Source organism: Cololabis saira, chromosome 24, assembly GCF_033807715.1.
Source record: "Cololabis saira isolate AMF1-May2022 chromosome 24, fColSai1.1, whole genome shotgun sequence".
Classification (NCBI taxonomy): domain Eukaryota; kingdom Metazoa; phylum Chordata; class Actinopteri; order Beloniformes; family Belonidae; genus Cololabis; species Cololabis saira.
This window is the reverse complement of record NC_084610.1, coordinates 8,545,367-8,569,464: the sequence shown is the minus strand read 5'-3', so window position 1 is coordinate 8,569,464 and position 24,098 is coordinate 8,545,367. Positions and strand designations below refer to the sequence as shown.

General features: G+C 41.2%; 2 protein-coding genes across 2 annotated transcripts; both read left to right on the top strand.

Moving 5' to 3' along the window:
• The first annotated feature begins 255 nt into the window (after positions 1-255).
• Positions 256-10,750, top strand: gpr180 (G protein-coupled receptor 180). Its single transcript, XM_061715876.1, has 10 exons — positions 256-472; positions 2,479-2,622; positions 2,706-2,800; positions 2,916-3,021; positions 4,963-5,143; positions 6,157-6,206; positions 6,824-6,981; positions 7,068-7,265; positions 8,105-8,182; positions 8,283-10,750. Exons 1-10 carry the CDS (start codon positions 334-336, stop codon positions 8,436-8,438), a joined length of 1,305 nt encoding a protein of 434 aa, XP_061571860.1. The 5' UTR covers positions 256-333; the 3' UTR covers positions 8,439-10,750.
• A 6,167-nt stretch (positions 10,751-16,917) lies between these two features.
• On the top strand, positions 16,918-19,948 carry LOC133424821 (butyrophilin-like protein 3). Its single transcript, XM_061715346.1, has 4 exons — positions 16,918-17,317; positions 17,407-17,688; positions 17,786-17,878; positions 19,042-19,948. The coding sequence occupies exons 1-4, from the start codon at positions 16,918-16,920 to the stop codon at positions 19,659-19,661; spliced, it is 1,395 nt and encodes a 464-aa protein (XP_061571330.1). The 3' UTR covers positions 19,662-19,948.
• Positions 19,949-24,098: the final 4,150 nt, after the last annotated feature.

Genomic DNA, 24,098 nt, shown 5'->3' with positions numbered 1-24,098 from the left:
GTGACTCGTAACTTTGCCATACCTTAGCTTTGACTGAATTGACGCCACTGATCACGGCTTGCCAAGAAATCTGGAAACCTAGAGAGAAATACATTGATAAGAAATAGTCTATAATGTTTAAAAGTGGGACAAACAAATCAAAGGTATAACAGTTAAAAAGAATTAGAAATCCCCAAATGCTTTTATTATGGAGCCTAAAGGTGTAACTTCCGGTTTCTCCGTGTCAAACTGCGGGGATCTTGACGCTGCCCAGCGCTCTTCTGACTTCGTGGCTCATTGAATCGAATAGGTCCCATTTATTTGGTCAATATCGCCAAGCCGCCGTAGGAGGAAATGTCTCCATTAATAGCGACACTTGTAGGCCTGCTACTGCTCAGTGGGGACGTTTGTGGGAAAACTGTGACGGGAGTTTTCCGGAGCGACGCGGCGCGGCAGCAGCGCGGCCAGTTCATCACTAAATTCATGTACCAAGGTAATGCAGATGTTGCAGATGTTGCAGCCGCTGCTAACGTGTCAGTCCAGCGGTGACTCGGACACTTCAGGTTCTCTTTCTTCCTCAGGACTTTGGTTAATAACTATTTTGACTGTTATCATCATTTACGTTCAATTACAGTTATAATTGAGAGAAATAACTCATATTTTTCATGGGTGCTCTTTAAAATGTATCCCAAAGGGACATTTTCCTTAAGAAGTTTAACATTTTCTGTGTTTCAAAGCACATATTTGGGTGTTTGAGGCGATTGCCAGTTCATAAACTCGAAGAAAACACTTTACTTATTCTGGAAATGTGTCATTCAGTCAACTGTTGAGATTTTCACAGGTTCTGTGACGTCACAGACCCGGCTTGGAGGAGATTTATCTCTCTTCTCCATCTTTATTACAAGCTGTAACATGTTGTGTTTACTGTACTTTAACAGCAGGCACTGCCCATGGAAAAAGTGGTGGAGTCACCGTTTATCACCCTGATCAATAAAAGCTAGTATCTTTGAAAACTGAAACAGATATGGACCAGGGGCCTCATTTATAAAGCTTGCGTGCGCACAAAACAGGGCTTGAAAGATGCGCACGCTAGGGCTGGGGATCGATTCAAATGTCAAGAATCGATTCGATTCCGATTCTTAAGATTCAGAATCGATTATCAAGATTTGATTCGATCCGATTCAATTCGATTCCGATATTTGTTCCATTTTCGGTCTATTTTGGTTTTTAATTTTTGAGCATTTGGTTTTTAGCATTTTTTGCCAATGTAACCCTAAGACAGTATATAAAGTAATGAAATATAGACAATTTATGCAATTATAACCTAACAAAAAAAATTTAAAAAAAATCGATCTTTAGACATATGATTCGATTTTTAGGAATTAATATGAGAATCGATTTAGAATTGGGAAATCGATTTTTTCAACACAGGCCTAGTGCACGCCACCTTCTACACAATTTAAAAAAAAAAAACTTAACAGGAAAATGTGTGTATCTTTACGCAAACTTTAATCCTAGCGCAGGAACATTTTGAAGATATGGGGAACTGGTGACGCAGACGGTGAGGTGGTGAAATGAAGCCAGATTCATGTCATACTTTTAATGTCATCACATATCAGACTTACAATATAATAGCGCTGATCGTGTCCCTCTGTGTTTGAAGCTCAGCGTCAGTCAGGACGCGGCCACTTCCAGCTGCGCCATGCGCTTGGATCGCTCTGGTGCTGCTGCTGCAGCCGCGGTGCAGGACACGCCGTGCCGGGAACCTCCGCGTCACCCACCGCGACAACTGGAGAGTGACTGAGGACAGAACCATAAGTGCTGGGCCACTCTCCTCTTGGCCTCCACCTTCAGATCGCACCACTTCTTTTTTATTTCTGCCACAGATCTGTCCGTGGCACTCACAGCGTTTAGCACAGCAACGACGTGCTGCCACTCACTCGCTTTCTTTCTATTAGTGATGCCACTACTGTGACCACCAAATAATGTGGTTTTCCTGCCTCCACCTCATCCACAACATCTCGATCTCGGTCTCCGTGAAATTTAGTGGCACAGTGGCTCGACACGTCTCATTCATCCTGACTCACAGCAGAAACAGACTGCAGGATCACGCTGTGCATGCTCAGCAAGCTCATTCATATGCAAATACAGTCATCATGTACTTTGCATTGACCATTCATGGTAGAAAGTGGGCGTATAGAGGGCAGGGTATGAGGCGAATTCACCTGCGCAACCTTTCAGGTGGACTGTGATTTATAAAGCGAACATTGCGTGCAGATGTGCGTGGACACGTTTTTATAAATCAGGATTTTTTTGTGCGCACGCCATTTTCGGCTTTTGAGCGCACGTACACTTTTAGTATGAATCCCACGCACTCTTTTATAAATGAGGCCCCTGGACTTTGCAGTACTGTTTAACTAAAAAAAAAAAGGAAGGAAAAAGTAAATAATGAGAGCCACATGGGATGATTTGCAGCATTCAAGCCTTGTGCTTCTGTAGGTGAGAGCGGCGTGATAGTGTGCCGCTTGGACAACCCGGCCCTGGCTGTGGAGAAGGAGTCCCGCCTGCTGGTGTATCAGGATATGGACTCAGACCTGGACAACCTGAGCTGCTCCGACCGGCTCGGCAGAGCCCGCTTCACCAGTAAGGACCAGCGCTCTGTGATGCACTAATACTGTCTGAGATGATGCAGCTGCATTGATTCCTTCTCCTTCCATGTCCTGTAGTTCCTCTCAGTGAGGAAGAGCACAACAGGACGATCCCTCGTCGGCAGGCCCCCACGGCCTGGCAGGTCTTGTACGCGGACAGATACACCTGTCAGGTGAGAGGAAGTCAAATCCACACTGAATACAGGAGGGATTGGTTCAAGAGGTTGGGATGGTGTTGTGAGTATTGTTGGCTGCTTCTGACTCTGATATTGATGTTTTTGTCTCCAGGAAAGTGCAGTGATTCCGTCTATTGGCGATCTCAGCTTCACCGTCCTGCTGTTTAATGCCGACTCCGCTGGAAACCCTCTGGAGCACTTTAGTGCAGAGGAGGCAGGTCAGAGACTCACTCAGGGTGTGATTTCAGCACATTATTGTGTGATAGAATATCTAGATGCAGTTTCTCAGGGTGGCGTAATTAAAGGGGACCTATTATGGTATCTAATCCCTATTTTAAACCGGCCTTGAATGTCTTAAAAACAAGCTTTTGATTGTTTTTGCTAAATAAATTAGAAATTCAGCCTCTGAGCCATGTCTTTATCTTCCCATTCTCTTTTTTTAATTTTTTTTATTTTTATTTATTTTTTTTAATTTTATTTATTAACATACAGTGCAAACGATGACAAAAGACAGCATCTGTGTGTGTGTGTGTGTGTGTGTGTGTGTGTGTGTGTGTGTGTGTGTGTGTGTGTGTGTGTGTGTGTGTGTGTGTGTGTGTGTGTGTGTGTGTGTGTGTGTGTGTGTGTGTGTGTGTGTGTGTGTGTGTGTGTGTGTGCCGTGTTTGAGTGTAAATAAGGTGATGAAAATAGATACATAAATTGAGAATATTGATTCAAGAGTGAACAAATAAATAATTATCATATAGAGTGGTGTAGCATGATATCATATAAGTATAGCATAATAAATATAGTAATATCCTAATATAACATAATTTGTATAAAATATTATAACATATAACCAAATTATATCACCATACTATTATATATAACAATATAATACTATAGTTTAACATGCCAAGAGATTTCATAACTTAATATAATAATATGAAACAATATATCATGATAATGCCAGAAATAATTATTAGAGTTAGAATTGGTCATTTATGTTTTGCAATGAGGGGTGAGGTCAGACCGGGGCGTCAGGGAAGTGCGCAGGAGGCCCATTCTATCTTCCCATTCTCTGACCTCCTTCTCTATGCGGGATTCTGAGTGGGCGGGGAGGCTATGATAATGAGGCACTGTGCTGATTGGCTGCCTGAATGACGCGATACACCGCTACGAAAAAATGGCGGAAGCTCCGGCTGGTGGAGTAAAGCCTAAATTATGGTTCCGCGTTAAATCGACGCAGACCCTCCGGCGTAGGCGTTGGTGTAACGCTGACCCATAAATCAGCCTTTACACCGTGTCATAACTGCATGCGATGCGAGCGTCAGCAACAAAATCAATTCCATCCATCCATTGCTTTATTTTCTATTGGACTGTCCTAACTGTCTGCAGCGACGCAGCGACACAGCCCTGCGCGCCGGGTTGAGCTGAACATTTGTCGGACGCCCTGCTTCTATTTTCTTCCTGTCGCTCGCATTGAAAGCCGGTTGAAAGCGCTGTAGGAAACGGTCACGGATGAGGAACGGCTGATCAAGTTAGTTGAAATGAGAAGTTATCTCTATGATTCCTCCTCATTTCACTACAAAAACCTCAATAAAGTGGCAGCTGCTGGAGGGAGATGGACAGAGAGTGTCGGATGTCACGCAGTGCTACGTGATAGTCAGACACTCGCATGCAGTTACACGGTTTTATATTTGTGGGCGTGGTTTGCATTTTGGTTACGTAACGAAAATGAACAGAATCTGAACGGCTCGTAGATCCACATCACACTGGATGGATCATCCGGGCGGCTGTACAGACACTGCAGAATTTGGTTGCTTTCCTCCTTCTCTGAGTTGGCAGGCTGAGGGGAGACCACTTTATATATGTTAAAGCAAGAAAAAACCTGTTTTTCATAATAGGTCCCCTTTAAGTTTTAAGCAGATGAAACCAACCCCTTTCTTATTAATCACTAACTTAATTTGGCCCCTCAATCCGTCTTCATTTCATCATCAAAATCATCATTTTCTTTTTTCAAAATGATGAAAATTGCAGGATTATTCGCTGGGTTCTAAAGATGTTCTGAACTCTGCACAGGTTTATAACAGTTTGATTGTTTCAGGACTTCAGCGGTCGAGCCGACTCACATTGTTCACGAGTCAAAAATTCTTTCTTGATGCATCTTTGTCCCTCAGGTCTACACAGCTTCTACTTCCTCCTGCTGCTGGCCTACTTCATATCCTGCTGCATCTACGTGCAGCCTCTGCTCCAGGCTCTGAGGAAGGGCGGTCCCATGCACACCGTCCTCAAAGTGCTGACCACCGTGCTGGCTCTGCAGCTCTGCTCCGCCCTCTGCAACTACATCCACCTGGGCAGGTACACCCAGCCCATTCCTTCTACTGCTTCTGGAATTTCCTGATTTTTATTTCTTTGTTTACATTTGTGGGGTGACCTTGGATGTAGAAAACCACCAATAAATAAATTGTATTATTATTATTATTATTATTATTAAAAGCTGCTGGAAATGCAATGCTCGGTCCAAAAAGAGTTGGAAAGTCAAGTAAAATCTGCATTTAAATGGAATGCTGTGATTTGTGAATCACATAAACCCATATTTACATTTTCAGTAGAACATAGAAGACATATGAATTGTTTAAAGTGAGACATAGCTCCATTTCATGAAAAACAGAAGCTTACCTTAAATTATATCACAGGAACACAGCTGGAAGTTCTGTAAATGCAGCGAAACATCTTGGGGGTCACCGTGCAGCTTAGTAGGTTAATGTTGATATGGCTGGCTGCTCAGAGAGGGAAAGTCTCTCCGAACTAAAGACGTGAAGAACTTCAACCGTCTGCAAAAAATTATTCTACTTATTGTGAAACAATTTCAGAATAATATTCCTCAGCACAAAATTGTTGCAGACTTCGACTATGTCCTCATTTACGGGACATAAAGTTGTTAAAAGATGCAGACAATCTGGAGAAATCCCTGTGTGCCGGGGACAAAGATGAGTCCCTTGAGCTCTTAGGCTGCACTGCATTAAAAATAGACACGATTCAGTCGCCGAAATCGAAAAATGCCGCCTAGAAACACAGATTCAAAGAAGAAGCCGTATTTGAATACGATCCAGAAATACAGCCGTCTTCTCTGGGCTCATTTGAGATGGAAGGAGGAAAATGTATCTTAAAGCGATGTTAACTCCATCGGTCTTCATCAAACTGAATCATTCTGGTAAAAAATGTACAGTTCCTGAACATACAGATGAAGTATCTCAATAAACAGTGTAATTACACACCGTGACATGTTTAATTGTTCATGTCTTTGTCTTAAAGGAGGATTTATGAATTTCTCTGCAGTGTTTTCTGACCGTTCCTCGTCTTCTCTGCAGGTTTTCCAGAGACGGTACTGGTCTCCCACTGATGGGCAGCCTGGCCGAGCGTATGTTATAACTCCTTTTCTATTTATATCCACGGTCCGGTGCTTCAGGCGGCACCAGCTCACCATGTTTCTAAAAAAATGTTGACAAGACTTTAAAATGGCTAAGTTAATACATACAATGACATATTATGTTAATTTAAGTAAAAAAAAAAAAAATGGAGAGTGAAGTTGATGTCGAGGCCTGAGACAAATATATCGATTTCTGATATTAAATGTATAGATATGAAAGAAAAAGCCCAGACATTCACTATGAACTCTTACATTTGTGAGTTTATTCTGCGCGTATTCGTGACCTGATCAAAGTTTACTTTTCAGTTTAGCAAAATCCAAAACCACAATATCATCATCAGCATCTGGACTTTGCATATTTGCATTTTTCTTAGAAATTGTTGAGTCTGAAAAGTCAGAATTTTACTTTATTTTAGTTTCTTTTTTTCTTTGCAAGATTTGCAAGTTTAATCACAGACATTTAGAAGTGTTTTGCTCTTATTTGGACTCTTCTGCAGTTTTACTTTATTTAATATCGGTGTTTCCGTCAGACGGCTCCAACATGCCGTCGTATGCACCAGTATTGTGGTTTTCACGGTGTTTCTCCTCTCTTCCCCGGCTGCCGTCAGTCTTGGACATGGTGTCCCAGGTGTCCATGCTGTACCTGCTGCTGAGTCTGTGCATGGGCTGGACCCTGAGCCGGGGCCGGAAGCCTCAGTCCCGGCCCCTGCAGTGGGAGCAGTCTCCCGCCTCCACGGCGGTGGCGGTGGGCGGAGTCGTGACACAGGTACGCAGCAGGAACCAGCGGGATGGGGGAACGCCGTCAGAGAAGAGGCAGGACTCACCTGGTTGTTACATGCCTGTATTTCCCAGGGCGTGCTGCTGCTGTGGGAGCAGTACTCGGTGTTGGAGAGTGAGCATCGCAGCTACCACGCCCAGCAGAGTCTGGCAGGTCTTCTCCTCATAGCTCTCCGAGTGTCCCTGGCCGTCCTGCTGGCCTCCGTCCTCTACCAGATCATCTCCACGGAGCGGAGCACCTTGAAGAGAGACTTCTACCTCTGCTTTGCCAAGGTAACAGCTAGGCCTGTGTTGAAAAAATCGATTTTCCGATTCTAAATCGATTCTCATTTTAATTCCTAAAAATCGATTCTTATGTCTAAAGATCGATTTTTTTATTTTTTATTTTTTTTTAATAATTTTTTATTTTTATTTTATTTATTTATGTTTTTTTTTGTTTTTTTTTTTTTTCATCATTACATTACAACTTTTGGTTCTTTTTTTTGTTTATCCCCAAAAAAGGAATGTTTTGTTGGACACGAGAATAACTGGTGCCATGTTTTTGCCTTTAAATATGTTTAAAGGTATGAAAACATTAAAGTGTTTTGGGGTTACATTTGCAAAAAATGCTAAAAACCCAATGCTCAAAAATTAAAAACCAAAATGGACCGAAAATGGAACAAATAAACGGAATGTGGGAAAAAATAAAACCGATTTCATCCGTCTCTGTTTCCTCCCTGGATCTGTTTGGTAATTCTGATCCACATGATGTTTCTGTAAGCAGTTCTATCAGCATTCTGGGAGCTGATTGGTCCTTACAGCATCATTAGCTGCAATACTTGCTGTTGAATCTCAATATAATACTAGTAGTAATATTTTGCATAACCACAGTCATATAATTCATGCAACAGCTCAAAAAACAGTTTTAATAACACTAACCCAAATCAATATCGGAAACGAATCGGATCGAATCAAATCTTGATAATCGATTCTGAATCTTAAGAATCGGAATCGAATTGATTCTTGACATTTGAATCGATACCCAGCCCTAGTAACAGCATCCCGCCGCAGCGCGTAGACTCCGTACCTGCAGCTGCTCACCTGGCCTCCGTGTGCTCTCCCGCTCTCTGCAGGGCTGCTTCCTGTGGTTCCTCTGTCACCCCGTCCTCGTCCTCCTGTCTGCGATCTTCAACGAGCACCAGAGGGAGAAGGTTCGAGCACACAAGAGCTTTTACTGTTTAATGGTTGCAGTTTACGGTATATTTGAAATGACGGATACTCCGCTCACTGGCGTATCTTCCCCGTCCGTAGGTGGTGACAATCGGTGTGATCATCTGCCAGTCCATCTCCATGGTGATCCTCTACCAGCTCTTCCTGTCTCGCTCTCTCTACTGGGAGGTGTCGTCCCTCTCCTCCGTGTCCCTCCCGCTCACCATGTCCAGGGCGAACCACAGGGGGCACTACTGAGCAGGGAGCACCACGGTTACCAAGAGGGAGCGAGTGAACCGAACTTCCCGCTGCGTCAGCGTGAGGACGATTAGACGCTGCTCCAACTCTGCAGGAACCACTTGAAAGCAGGTTGGGAGAACAACCAGACGATCACATTCACTGCAACGCTCTACCTCTCATATCTGACTGCAGCCGGCGCCGGGATCGCGGCGCAGGGAGGAAGGCAGTCACTTCAAGACCACTTTGGGGTTTCCTTCAGCTCCTGGTGGCACGCTGGATGTGAAATTCACACGAGGACAAAAATGCATGAGCTGGTGAGCAAAGCAGCAAAGATGTAGAGGCCGAGGGACAAGGCAGGATGTATAAAATCCAGCCTGAGATCAGGATCAAGGACAGGATGGATTCAGGGATGCAGCTACGAGTCGTCTGCTGGCACAACACACAACAAAAGCATGCTTGAATTCAACCTGTTCAGCTCACAAACCTCTGAATCTGCCAGAGATATTAGGTACGAAGGAAGAAAAAGCTTTATTCAGCCTGAGGAATAACAGTGAGTTTAACTTACTGTCAACATAAAATACCAAAACCAAGAGCCACTTTTAGGATGAACTGAAACGATTAGGAAAAACGACTGACCGCTGGAAGCTTTGGACTGAACACGGAGAGATGCAGCATGAGCTCTTAAAGAAACAGAGACGGGTTTACTTTCCAGTCGCCAGAGGGATATTTTTGTAGTTAAAATGATTCCCTGCACACCCCATACAGGTTAAATCTTCCTTTCATGGTCGGCAAAGTTATGAACTGACAGCATGGGAGACCAGAGAAAACCTTTACCTGTTTGTAGCTGCGACACTGCATGACTTCAGCTATTTTCTGTTTTTTTATATTTAATAAAATGGGCAGATCAGGAGAACTCATACCGAACTTAAAAGCTTTTCCCAGTGGTGGATTCCCATCTCCACTTACAATTTTTTTAATACCATTAGTGCCATTAGTAAGGCAAATTAAAAAAGACTCGTTTAAGGGCCCAGTGAGGCCTAAACTGTGAATTCCCGTACGTCCTTGTAGACCAGTTCTGTGAGTAGTCCAGAGAAAACAGAGTAGAAGCTGCTGCTGCTCGTGAAGGAGAAGGTTTTATCAGCTTGTTTTAGATATTTGGTATCTCAGTCATCTCATTAATGGAAAAAAAGGACAATTATTGACTTACACACCTGCTAGATTTTCTCCTCCTCCTTCGGCTTTTTCTCCCGTCGCCGGATCGTTGGAGTCCACATATGGACATGGTGTAGGCACATCCTTCCCCCCTTATCCGGACTTGGGACTGGCCGGGGCAATGCTGGGTTTATTGTCCTGCCCAGAGACACTTTGGCACATACCGACGGCCCGTTACGCTCCACCCCCACGTTTGTAGAATCAGAAATCCTGCTCTCTGTTTAAGTGGAGAACATGTCCTGTCATCTGATGCACTTTGTTTGTCTGCACTGTGCCATCTCCAGCCGTCACCTCGGTTACGTTACGCTTGAATATACAGCTTTTGTGGGGGATTTATTTATCACATAATGTTCAAGCAGACTTATTTTAGCTTTTGTTGGTTGGTTTGCACTGAAACAGTGCATGTGCCAATTATTGTGTTCTGTATTATTTTTAAATTTGTTCGTACAATGACAATCTTGTATTGTGAACACTGTTTTTAACACGACGTAGTTCATCTTTAAAGCTACTCTACGGACTAATACCACGTCTGACCACAAGGGGGCAGATGAATCAGCTGTGGTGACAGAAGAGTCACTGAAACTACTGTGGTATTGGTACTGTGGTATTGCTGTGGTACGGTCTTTTGTCCCACTGGACAAGCGCTTTGTCTTTTCCAGGGGGCTCTAGTGTGAGCTTTCATGTGATATTCTGCCACCATGTGGTCAGATTTGATATTGCTACGTGGAGGAGCTTTAAAATTTAGAGTCGTGTTATAATTCAAGTACATTATTGTTTCAGATGGGTTCAAGTTTTATATTTATATTTCCATATATTACTTTTTTTATGTGGCCTGTGGAAACATGGTACCTCTGATCATGCCAACTGTTTAATAAAACACATTTCAAATAAAAGTGTCTTTAAAGCAGCACTATGTAACTTTTCCACCTTAATCTCATATTTCCAGAGTCATTGTGATGGTACATCAACTTCCAACAGGTTTAATGAACCTCTGTCATGGTCTGAGGGGTCTGTATCGCCTTCACTGGCACTATGTAACTTTGAGGAGCATGGTAGGAACCCTGCCACACTAAAAAAACACATTTTTACGGCTTTGACTGCTTTACGGCATACGTCACTTCCCCCTCCTTCCCGATTCGTAGTCCAGACCAAAGCTGGGCGGGGCGTGGAGTGCAGAGCTCAGCAGAAGCTGGTATCATGGCCGAAGCAGCGAAAAAAACGAAGAAAATAAAAGTTTTATCAGAGGAGGTGAAAAAAAGAAAGCGGGAGAGTAACAAGCTAAATGACCGGACAAGAATAAACATTGGCCCGGCGTTCACTCACTGGAGTGAGATGAAAGACGAGGAGGGATGTCTGACAAGAGAGACAGAATTGTTATGACACAAATGTAAATGTAGAGTTCTATGTTCAATAAGAATCAAAATTAAGTGCAGGGCTGATCTGCAAAATATAAGGAATGGTCACTCAGTTATTCAAAGGTTATAAAGTATTTTTTTATTTTGTCAGTAAGTATGTTGGACTACTAATTTGTGACGAAGTCCCTCTAAAAAATGTTTGTAGTTTGGGGCGCATTATCCGGCTGAAACAGGACAGGGGGGCGGGGGTGACTTCACTAATAAAACCAAATTGAACTTAGTGATTTTCAACATCGTCATATTATATTGTTTAGCCAAAAATAGATACATTACCTCTTCGCTATCCATCCTGCAAACGACCGCTGAAAACAGAAAAGTAGTTTTAAAAGTCCGTCCCGTCTTCTCTCATCAAAACAAATGCAGCGACGGGGAAAGGAGTTTTCCGGCAGTACGCGCTGGTGCTCATGGGAAATCTAGTGTTCTTTCTGGTAAAGCACTACCGCTTTTGTCCAAATGAGCCGCCAAACTCAACAAAAGCTGAAAGTTACATTGTGCTGCTTTAATTCTCATGATACAAATGCAGCTGTGACTATTCAAGACCCAAGGCATTAAGAAAATAAAAGTTGAGGCGACGTTGAGGCGACGTTGAGGCGACGTTGAGGCAACGCAGACCACACGCAGACGGAGAAGGCTGTGATTGGTTCGCTTGGTAGCAACGCATTTCCGGTTTCCCGTTTGAAGCAGTCGTGAACTTTCAGCGCTCTTTTCTTTGTGTATGTGTGATTTTTTTTGTTTTTGTTTTTTGCACAATAGTTGTCCTTATCTCTTTGATTCACTGTGACCGGAAAAAGTCGGATAAACTATTCAGAAAAAGATCGCTAACTAGCGGTCACGGGGGGTACTGCACCACGACCAAATGGAGTGACGGAGAAAGGCTGAATTAAGGTTCTGTGTCAAACCAACGCAGAGCACACGCCGTCACCGTGACGCCGTCGTGAACCCTTAGGACTTCTCCGTTGTGTCAGTGACGGTGTCAGTGACGGCGTCCACGCAAACCACACGCCGTAGGCACGGCATCGTTTTGACGCAGAACCATAACTCAAGCTTAAGTCCTAAGGGTTCACGACGGCGTCACGGCGACGGCGTGTGCTCTGCGTTGGTTTGATGCAGAACCATAATTCAGGCTTAAGTATCTCCCAGCTCTCACAGTCTCTAGTGACTATCCCCTGAAGTCGGCCGCAGTAACACTGGATTCCCATCTCCTAGGAAAACTGGGTATCATTTTTTCATTTTATTCAACCAAGTGATGCATTGACAATGAAGAAACTAGCTTTTGGAGATATAGTGAAAATCATGGCAAAGGAAATGAGAAAAGGTCACCATTCAAAAGACCAAGCAAAACAAAAAGTAAAATCTTGAACTCATTTAACCTCCATAGATAGATTTACCTAGAGTACTATAGAGAGAGAGTGGTGACAACTCCATTCACTGCAATGGTTCAGTTTTTTCACAGCAATGGCGGAGCATGGAGCCCCTCGGAAGTTCCCGGAAGTTAGCGCAAGCTAACTGCTGCTCAATGGAGGAGCTGGTAGGAGCAACACTTGTTCGAGGTAAAACGTTTAAAGAATGACATTTTCGTATCAGTGGGGCATCGGAATTAAATTGACACGAGTAATTAATATGTTGGCGTATTTTCTCCGTATAGATTAGAGGATTTAGAGAATATTAACAGGTAAAAGTTTAGGCTAGCACACTAGATAACCATAACAACCCGTGCAACAGGCTGATAACTAAATTCTGCTCTCTGAACAGACTATAACAACCCTGTCCATTTATACTAGTAGCAAGGTTAATGTGTAGGGAGTGTGATTGCAGTTATACATCAATTTAATATCATTTAGGCTGCGGAATGACAGGTAAAGCTTATGAGGATGAGGACGGTCTCCTAATGTCTCTCAACACCGCATTGCTCTGACTTGACTGTGGTTCTGTTTAATGTAATTCATGTCATTACTGTGGTGTGTATTAGACAACTTGATTTTTTTTTTTTTCAAGAGATCATTATACTATTATAACTGGATAAACAACCAAATCACGTAAACGTTACTAGGTGTCTACTGTGTACTGTTGTAGTTCTGGTACTAATACTGATACTTGTATTTCCTCTCCTGGGTTGCAGGAGGAGGGCAGAGTCCAGAAGGAAGCAGAGAGACAGCAGAGCATCACTCTCTGCCCTGGTCCAGCACTGTCCTGGTCCAGCACTGTCCTGAAGCACCTTCAGCTGTTTTGGGGTTGCCTGATATTCAACTTTGTTTAGGTCTTGCTTCGTCTTGCGTCTTGCTTCCAAGTTACATCTTTTGTTTTTTCCTCTAATTTTTTCCCTCCAGTTTGCAACCTAACTTCCCTTGGTTTGTTAATTGTTTTCCTGTTCTTTCTTCTATGTTTTTAATAAAAAAAAAGGCTCAAATTTCCTAATGGTCTCGTATTTGAAAGTGTGCAAAAGTGCAAATGCATTGTTGGAATGTGATTACCTCACGTATTTTTTTGTTGTTAAAATCTTTGTCTGTCACGGCTAAATTGCTCCTTCCAACTTTAGCCACCCAGGCTGGCTTTTCATCTGTGCCTGTCTTTGGGGAAGCCAACCATACGGACGCCTTTATCTGACCGATTTGAGCATCCCCATGCAGCACAGTGTATATATATATATATATACACATATTTTTTTTTTTATTTATATTTATTCAAACAAGCCATTATAAACACAATACTGTTATTAAATACAGACACATGTAGATGCACCAAAACATTAAATCAAATGCAAAATACAAATAGTTTACAAAACTACATTAACAAAAGGAATAACTGGTGATCACAAGATTGTTTCACCTTGGTGTGCAAGTGCATCTCAGTTGTCCGAGACCAGACCACAAAAAGTGGTCTAATATTACTGTGTATATCATCATTTCCTGCCCTGAATCCGCGGTCCCTGCTGCTGGAGGGGGATCCGTCCATAATTCCTCAAAACTGAAAATGAAAGTAGTAGGTCTATATAGTTTGTGCAACAGCGGACATTTGGACAGATTGCTGCTGCCGTTCCGTCGTCAAGTTCAATGCTGGAAACTCATCGGGTTTTCTGATCTGAGAAAAGCAGCTGTAGATTTTGTTCCCATCTTAATGTTGTACCACAGTCCGAGCCGGGAATTACAAGGTGCGGAGGTTTCCACCCGCAATGAGGGTCGTCTTAGTCTGCTACAGTTTTTGAAGCTGCTTTTATTCCCTGCGTGTTGTTGCCTTTACTTCTAACCTGCGATGTCGCTCTTTTAGAAAAACCGAGGCACTGAAGAAGTTAGAAAAATATAAAAGGCCTTTATTAAATCATGGCTTAGAAAAAGTTAAAATGCCTAGAAAAAGTTAAAATGCCAACATGTTTCGGCCATGTAGGCCTTCCTCAAGGCAGATAGCAAAGACAGAGGGGTCTCCTTCAGGCAGCTCTTTAAACACAGGTAAGAAGTCACATGATCAGCTCAGGTAAGCAGTCACATGGTCAACTCAGGTGGTATCTATTAACCTGGTAGGAACAAACAGGCACATCAATCAGATGCAGAGGAGACCAAACAACCAATCAGCATAAGCAGCAAAGTAAGTAACAAACAGCAATACGAACAGTAATAATACAAAAGACAATCAAAAAAGAAATTATAAAGTAACACTTTTCAAATGCTTTGAAGGCTAAAGAAAACCTCCCAAATGTTTCAAAGCAGGAAAATAGACCAAATTAGAAAAATGTTTCAAGGAAATCTTCTAAAGTTATTAATCATCTAAAAGTAGACAAAATATTTCAAAATAACAGACCAAAAATATATAGGAGGACTAATTAATCAAACAAAAGATAAACTATATGTGATGTTAAACAGGGAGCCCCAACACTTACAAAAAAGGTGAGAAGTCCAGTTCACCATTCAGACCTGAGTAATAGCTTTCAATGTGTAGATCCAGAATGATTCTCTCTGTAAGAGCTTTTTTAATCTGTCTCCACCCCTTATTGAGTTTTCTATATGCTCTATGCCAGATATCTTTAAAGAATCACAGCTGCCATGGTTAGCTTCTTTATAATGTACTGCCATTGGATATAGTGGGTTGCCAGTTCTTATAGCATGTTTGTGTTCAGCCAATCTTACCTTCAGTTTGCGTTTTGTCCTGCCAATATAAAAGTTACCGCGCCAGAATAAAGGCTGATTTATGGTTCTGCGTTGATTTAACGCGCAACCATAAATCAGCTCCCGAGCCGGCAGGCAGGCACAAAATCCCGAAATTTTCGGAGCAAATTTCTTAACAGGCGTAGCTACAACTGTTAGATTTCATCTATTAAACCAACATTTATCTTCCTAAATGATTTATTTCAGCCAGCGGTAATTCTCCAGAGTTTTGTTTGTCTGCACTTGTGTTTTCACAATAAAGCTTTGAAAAAAAAAGCGCTGTCCTCCTCCTTGAGCCCCTGAATACAGACTACCGCTGCCTGCTGGTATGGAGGGGAATTACCTCTCACGCATGCGCAGAACGTACGTGCTAGTCAGGCCGTCGGGTGTCGTATTCGCGGTGTGTCTAGTGAGCCCGACCCACCCCGACCCAGGCGACACGAGCCGACACAGCAGTCGGCAGAGAGCGGGCGACGTCGGGTTGGTGTGTCAGGGCCTTATGCTGTCACTCATGATGCCACGCCCCTCTCAGTTGATGCCACGCCCCCCACGCCACATCGGGGCCAAAAGTCTGAACCTGAAAAAAAAAGATTTGAAACTGAAAAAAAAGATGTGAAACTGAAAAAAAAGATGTGAAACTGAAAAAAAAGATCTGAAACTGAAAAAAAGATTTGAAACTGAAATAAAAAGTTCTGAAACTGAAAAAAAGATCTGATACCGAAAAAAAAAATTTAAACCGTAAAAAAGGATTTTCAGGTTCAAATTTTATTTTCAAATTAGCAAAACTTTTGGCCTTGATTTGGCTCCAAAACAATACTCTACTATGCTTGTAACACCACGTTTTCCCACTTGAGTTACAGTTTGTAATCGCACTGGTTGACAAATGAATTTATTTTGATCTGTCGCACCCATGTGATCAAATGTTGTATTACTACATAGAGCAGCTTCTTGCCCTCTCAAATCTGTCCTAAACTACCAATGAAACATTCATTTTCGATTTATTTTCATAATCAGTGTTTGCCCTAGATCTCATGAATAGTAGGAGCCAAAATGGAGGAAATGGGGAGGCAGCATGTCTATAAATGTCTTTTATTAAACAAAATGCTTCAAACTCCAAACAAAGGCGAGCATCATTTAGAAGCACAAGAGGATGGAGGACAAAATGTGAATGGACTCGCAGGGGAAGGAGTAAAGACAGGACAATATGTAATCATGAAACAGATGAGATAATTTCTAAAAACAAGGAGACACGGGTGACACAAAATCTGTACCAAAAAAACAAAACATCAACAAATATAACCCCTAAAATCAAAATAGTCAAACAACAAAATGGAAAACAGAATGTATAAATCAAACAACAAATGGAAACAAAAAGAATTAGAAACCCTAGCTTGTGACAAAAGATCCTTTTCTCACGCTGGAGTGGCAAAAGGAAGTGTTTCTTTCATTAAGATTTGTTTTCACATCCAGAACTTATCATTTGGAAAATAGGTGTTATCTGTGAGTTCCTCAAAAGGTTAACTTTAAAAGTAATGAACAGATGTGGCATCACATAAGAATAACATGTCTTCAGATAACATTACAGTATAAAATGGACCACTATATTATGAAGGGGAAACCCCCACATCTGTCTGCAGTGTGGACAGAAGATAATGTGGTGAATGTGAGCCGTGTAGTACAGTTTATAATATGTATATAATAAAATATTAACATCAACAAAAAGCAAATCATAAGATGATTGATAAAACCAACATTTATGTTACAGTTTCAGAGATCATCACAGTTTCTGCTAGGTCTCACAACTCAGTGGAACAAGGCCAAACAGCGACATTACCCTGCTGGGTCAATCCATCCCAAAGTGCTGAAGATCTGGAGGTTCGATGGTATCGTGGCGATTGCTTTGATACCCCTGTCATGCTTCGCAAGGCAAGAAAATTTGTCCATGAAACCCAGGAATCTTCATATAATGGCAGAGTCTCATTTGGCGTAAAAAACGCAGCGTCCGGAGGGCTGAAGACGGGTGATGTCAGCCTGAAGCTGGTAAACGTTACTATTGGAGATGAAGGAGTTTACACGTGTTACATCAGCAGGGACTTCTCACATGATAGCACAACTGCAAGTCTGAGTGTCACAGGTGAGTAAAATGAATGCGGAATGAGTTCACAAAATTAAACAAGGGAACTTTTCATCAAATGTTGATCCCTTTTTTTCACCTGTTTACAGTCACGGGAAACCCCCCGCTTCTGTCTGCAGTGTGGAAAGAAGATAATGTGGTGAATGTGAGCTGTGAATCTGAGGGCTGGTATCCACAGCCGGTGCTACGCTGGTCGGACGGAACAAAAGATCTTAACCGTGAAAATCCAATGTACAGCAGGCTCTCGTCGGGTCTGTACTCGGCCCGGAGCTGGGTCACTGTCCCCACGTCGTCTGAGGTGTCCTGCTCAGTTGGCCTCCATGATGAGCACATGCAGAGGGCCAGGATGCGTCTGGAACATTATCAAAGGGGTAATGAAAATTAGAAGCATCTTTGCAACAGCTGTATCTATTTTAGTGTGAAATCAGGAGAACAACAATTCAGATTTTTTCTAATTTTTTTATTTAGACTCCTTGTCAGGTGGATGGGTGGCTTTTGGGATACTCTTCAGTATCGTATTAGCCGGCCTTGTACTAAGAGCTGTGTACTTCAAAAAGAAAGGTACATTTCTGAGTCAAAATACATGAACTAAATGACAACATTTTAAAAGTGTAGCCATAATCTGTAAATATAGGAACTTACCAAATTCAGACTTTGAAACTTATACTTATTACAAGACCAGGCAGAGATGCCTGAACTAACTGTACTTTTTGTATGCTTTTTGTAAACATACAAAGTTGAAAGGGTTTGCCTGTATGGACCCTATCCCCACTTTTTTTAGTCTTGACAGTGGCTTAAAATAACAACTCATTTTGGTGTAAGTCAAATGCCCCAAATTCTAATTTCACACAAGTACATACTTTTTTGCAAATACATGTTCTTTTTCAACTCAAAACTGCTTTAATTGCCATTGTTCTGGTCCTAATGGAAGTTTGCTCACTTTATTATCTAACCATAGACCTGTGGTGGTTTTAACAGAATATTCCTGTAAATCCAAATACTGCTTCAATTATAACTGTTATGTAAACGTCAAGTTTGCACTCTTAATCTTTAAACACCCAATACATAAACAAATATAAATTCAGAAACAAATACAGGTAATTGATGACATTCTTAAACAGATCCTTAAACGGATGAGAGTAAGCTATGGAAACTATCTGAAATGAAACTGTGTCATTTTACTTTTCTGTTTCAGGGATTAAAATCACTAACTCCAATGAAGGTAAGAAAAAAACAGATTCAAGAATTCTTCCCAGCATTTCTGTAAAACTTGCATACATGTGATACTTCTGCACCTAAAGTGTAATGACTTCACAAGCCCAGATTTCAAAAAGCCTCTCAGATTGTGACACTTTTTCTTTAACAATGTTAATTCAGCACATTATATAGCCTTTTTTTAAATTACAAATTTCTTTTCAAAACTACTGACACTGATGACATTTAACAATCATAATTGTACTCCTCACGACATGAATTTAGCAAACAATAAATTCTTTTTTTCTCTTTTTTTCAGAGAGTGAAGTACTTTTACCTAAAGGTAAGACATGAGTGAAGTCAATTTTCTCAAAATCAAAACAGAACTTTGCATATTAATTGTTTTATGTTCTTGTTTCTCGACAGAGAATCAAACGCTATCAGCAGCTCGCCAGTGCTACGGTAATAATTGATCTAATTTGACCTATTTTGTTTTTTTCTGTCTCTGTTTTGTGGGTGTTTCTAATCAGATTTTCAATCTTCAACAGTAAATGTTAAACTTGAGGACCCAAAAAATGAATTCATCACAATGAGAGGTAATAAAGTGAGGGACAGTGGTAAAGATTTTCCAGATGGAGATGAAGTCACCTGTCTCACAGCTATCAAAGGAACGCCGGGCTTCTCCTCCGGACAGCACTACTGGGAAGTTTCTTTGGGAAATGTAAACGTCCCAGAGCCCAAAAGGTCCTGGTGGATAGGAGTTACGAGTGAAGCTGAAATCCCTCGGAGATCAGATTTTTCTCCAAACACATCCAACGGGTTCTGGTTTCTGTCTTCTTCTCCCGAAATAGAAAACACTTTACAGTTTAACACAGAGCCAAGGATATGTCTCCCCATTCAGTCGAGACCAAAAAAAGTTGGGGTGTATTTGGATTATGACAAGGGAGTGCTTTCTTTTTATGATGTGGAAGATGAAAGGTTAATCGGCTCTTTGGCCACTGTGTTTATTAAGGAAGTGTTTCCGTTTTTCAACCCTGGGAAAACTGACCGTGCACATATGGAGATACTACAAAGAACAGAGCAGATAAATGATGCAGATACAGAAAAGCCAACAGAAACGCCATCAGAAACACGTGGCGAGGGAGAATAAATTTGGTTGTTTCTGCATCTTCGCTAAAGCCGGTGTAGGTACTTTACCAATTTGAAACACCGATTTCATTTTTATTCAAAACAGTTAAACTGTACCTTCATAGTCATAGTAGCACATGTTTAACTACCTATATATCAAATGCATTTTTAAAAATAATTGTGTATGATCTGTTCTGCACTACAACAAACAAATGGTTAGAAAATATACAATCACCTACAAAATACCTCCAAGTAGAAACTCAGATGAAAAACCCAATTATCCTGGATGTTGTGGACCATTATCTCTGTTTAACACACATAGATATAACCAGGGTGCGATTTGTGAAAAAACCAGAGGGGGGGGGGATAATTTTGAGAAATATTTTTATTCCGAAAAATTACCACACAACAGCGGGCCAACAGTATAGGCTATATGAAAACTTGTTTCTTGTGTAAACCTTACACTTAAGCTACATAACGTAGGCGGTAGGCCTATTTTGAACATGAACTGAACCACTGCATTTGCAGAAATATTTTCTCCTAATATTGTTTTTAAATGTGCTAAATAAAAATAAATAAACAAAATTCATATTTTTTTAATTCTTTCTCGATATCAGTTTAACAGAAAACATGGGAGCTGCAATCAGCAATGTCAGATCTTGTTTCATCTTCCGTCGCATTTTTTCTCGGGATTTTTTGGTTGTGATCCTGTAAAATATGAGGATATGCTGCTCTGGATTCTTTTCATTCATTTTTTAATTCATTTGACTGACTGTATCTTTTATTTTGGCGGGCCGGAAGTCGATCTTTTGGAATGCAAGAAAATCCGGTTGGTTTTCAAAATAAAACTGCTTTCTGTGGGCGCGACTCGCTCCCGGTATCAAAATCACAGCACAAGCAGAATAAACACGGACTCTGTGTATTTTGGTTTGTTATTACTTCCTAATAATTACGATGTAATGGTGAAAATACTTTGGGCGGGGGGGATACATTTTTGTCCCCACCGAGGATAAAAATAATTCAGCAGAGGGTAGGACGTCAAATATATATTACAATACAGTTATTATGCTGTTGCAAGTCCAAACTTATTGTGTGTAGTCAATTGACAAATCATTGTGGGACACCTGTTAGTCTGCCTAACTCTGAAAGTTGAAAAAAAGAGAGAGAAAATATTGGTTTAGTAAAGGTAACCGATTTCAAAGTTAACATAAGCATATATAATTAAGGTATAGGTAACAATAGGTAGCAAATGGTAGAATTCAGTTTATTTGCAATTAATTCAAATTAATTTTTAATTTGACAATTATGCTGTTAGGAATCCAGATTTATTGTTAATCACCTGTTATTCTGCCTCACTCAAGTCTGAAAGTTAAAAAAGGAAGTATCACACGTGTAAATGTACAGAATTTACATGGTTTAGCAAACTGACAACAGGTCAAAGCAATTAACACAAGCATACATTTATAATGAAGAATAGGTAACAGTTAAACAGTGATAGCCTATGACTCCAGATAGAATTTAATTTATGTGCCACGGATTTCTTATTAGAACACATTCATTATATGTTGTTGTGAGTCAGGCTTATTGTGTAGTAGTCAATTGGAAAACCACTGTCATCTGTCAGTCTGCCTCACTCACGTCTTTAAGTTAAAAATCAACAGACATATTACGATTTTATTGTTGTTGTCAAAGAATGTACAGGTTGAGTTCAAATCAATTAACACTCTAGATTTACCACGCCCCCTCTTGCATCACGTGACCTGGCACCGTCGTTCAAGAGTACCTGGCTGCAGGCAAGATGGCCGACAAGGGCGCGGCCATTTTTTCCAGCCATACCGGAATTCCAGACCGGAAGTTGGTCTTCTTCGTGTATATTACAGGCCCCCAGTCTCGCGCTCAGCAGGCACGCCGATTTTTTCCAGTGGCCAGCCGCGGTACTGCAACAAAAAATCCCATGGGGCCCAGAAAGCTTTTTTCCCATAGACCGCAATAGTAAAAGAGAAGCCTCTAAAACTGTTCACAGGACACCTCCAGCTGTAATCACCACCAATTACTAATCTTTGTATTCTATATTTTTAAGTCATGGACTTTATATCCGTCAAAAATGTTTTATAACGGCCAGAAAAGTCAAAGAAAAGTCTCTTTCTGGGCGTGACGTCACGGCTGTGCCGTGCACTCGCAAAGCGCGGTCGTGTGTGTCTCGGGAACGAGGATGGCTGAAACTAAGCCGTTCGGCGGAATAATCACTCAGAAACACATTGCATTGCCAATTTGCACCAAACAGAAATGTTTAATAGCAAGAATAATAATGGTTTGTCATTCTTGTACTTAAACATTTCCGTTGTAGCCAACGGTGTATGGTTTGTGAAAATAAGATATCAGGCAGGAATAACACAAGTCTAAGACCCTGTCCACACGTAGCGGGGTATTTTTAAAAACGAATATTTCCCCCCCTCCGTTTATAAAAACATTTGCATCCACACATAACCGAAGATCTGCGTTTTCGACCACATTCATAAGCATTCTAATGATCCTGTAGATCATCTGCGGCTCCGCGGAGGCGCAGGTGTGGGTGTTTCCACTGAGATCCTCCTGCACACACACACCTAACGCACTTCAAATATGTATTCTTCTGTTGCTCTTTCATTTGGAGGCAGCGCCCTGCACGGGACTAAATGAGGGTCAATATTAACAAAATGAGCTTGTGGCGTGAGATCCCCACCTCACAATAAAACTGACCTCCATCAGGTTTGAGCAAACGTGCAGGGAGAGAGATGTGTCGTAGTTGTTGCGACGGTGCCGTGGAGTTTTAGATGTCATGTGTTTAACATCATTGTAGTGGCTATTTGTCCTCCAGGTGAATTATAACAAAGTAAATAAATAAATCAAAATATTCAACTCAAAGTATCAAACTATAATAATCAAACGGCCACTGAGACACCTAGGGAGTGGATTTACGCAGGATACAGAAAGTCCATTGTCCAGGCAAAAAATATAGTTTCCATGGTTTATTTTCCTGGCAAACAAACGAGCAAAGATCTTTGACGCCTTTCTTGCCCTGGTAAAAAACCATCTGCCCTCCCAGGTGCCCGGCTCACCTGTGTCTGCCAACCCATATATATAATCTCACCTGGTGCGCTCCAGCTACCCAGTACTTTCAAAATAAAACATGGTTAAGTAACAAAATAAACTTAATCAATACTAAATATCATAAACAAATTAAAACCGGTCTGGTTCGGCGCGACGAATAATAATATACACGAAGAAGACCAACTTCCGGTCTGGAATTCCGGTATGGCTGGAAAAAATGGCCGCGCCCTTGTCGGCCATCTTGCCTGCAGCCAGGTCCCTCTCCCGTCGTTCGGATCTGTTCGGACCTCAGTGGAAACTCTTTGATCTTGTTCGGACCTGTTAGGATGTGTTAGGACCATAATACATCCATGGTTAGGACCTCGTATGGCAAAGGAAATGAGAAAAAGTCACCATCCAAAAGACCAAGCTAAACAAAACAAAAAGTAAAATCTTGATCTCATTAAAGCATCTTAACCTCCATAGATAGATTTTAAGGTGGGTGATAGGGTGTTTTTTTGAGGGGGGGAACATCAGGTGAAGTAATATACAGAAAAAAAATACAATCACATTTTTTTTTGATAAATAATTGCATATTTGCAAGGTACAGCATATCGATCTGCATGTACACACTATTATCCGAACATGGCTTTTATAAATCTTACTGATCTACCGGTATCTATATTTATCACAGTAGTTGGTGTTCGGGCGCCCTCTAGTGGCCACTGTGCGCTACTGCGTTATGATTTATCCAAGGCGTCTACTCTCACGCAGTCAGCCTGGTCACGCAAATGATGCTTCCTCAAGCTGTCAGAATATTGATAGTGTTTATTGGCATTCAGCCCTGGAAAAGTTGTTTTAATATTGTTTATAAGAGAGTGTCAAGGTCATGAGGTAAAACCGCGCCCTCTAGTGGCCGACAAGTGTAATTTGCATCGTTCAAATGAATCACTTCACTACCTTGATTAAATTACCACATCCCTTTTGGGGACTTTACTTACATGGATGTTTGATTTAGTTTTATTTATGTGAATGTATGATCAAGCCACAGTGTCATCTGACTAATCTTCTGACAAATCGTCAAGGTTCACGAGAGCTTAATTAGGTTTTTGCGATATTTGGCAGATTATTTATGTATTTATTTATTAATTTTAATATTTAGGTTTTGGGCAAATCTAGTGGTAATGGAAATGCAATTTAAATTATTCCGATTTAAGACATTGAACTAACATTATCAGTATGACGACGTAATTGGCTTGTGCAAAAAAAATTAACACAGCCTTTATTTAGGATTTCGTTTTCATAAGACGGTGAAAGAACGAGTCACAGTTGAAGCAGATATTTTACTAATGCTTTCGTCAAAATGTAGTTTGTAAAAACTAAATTTTTC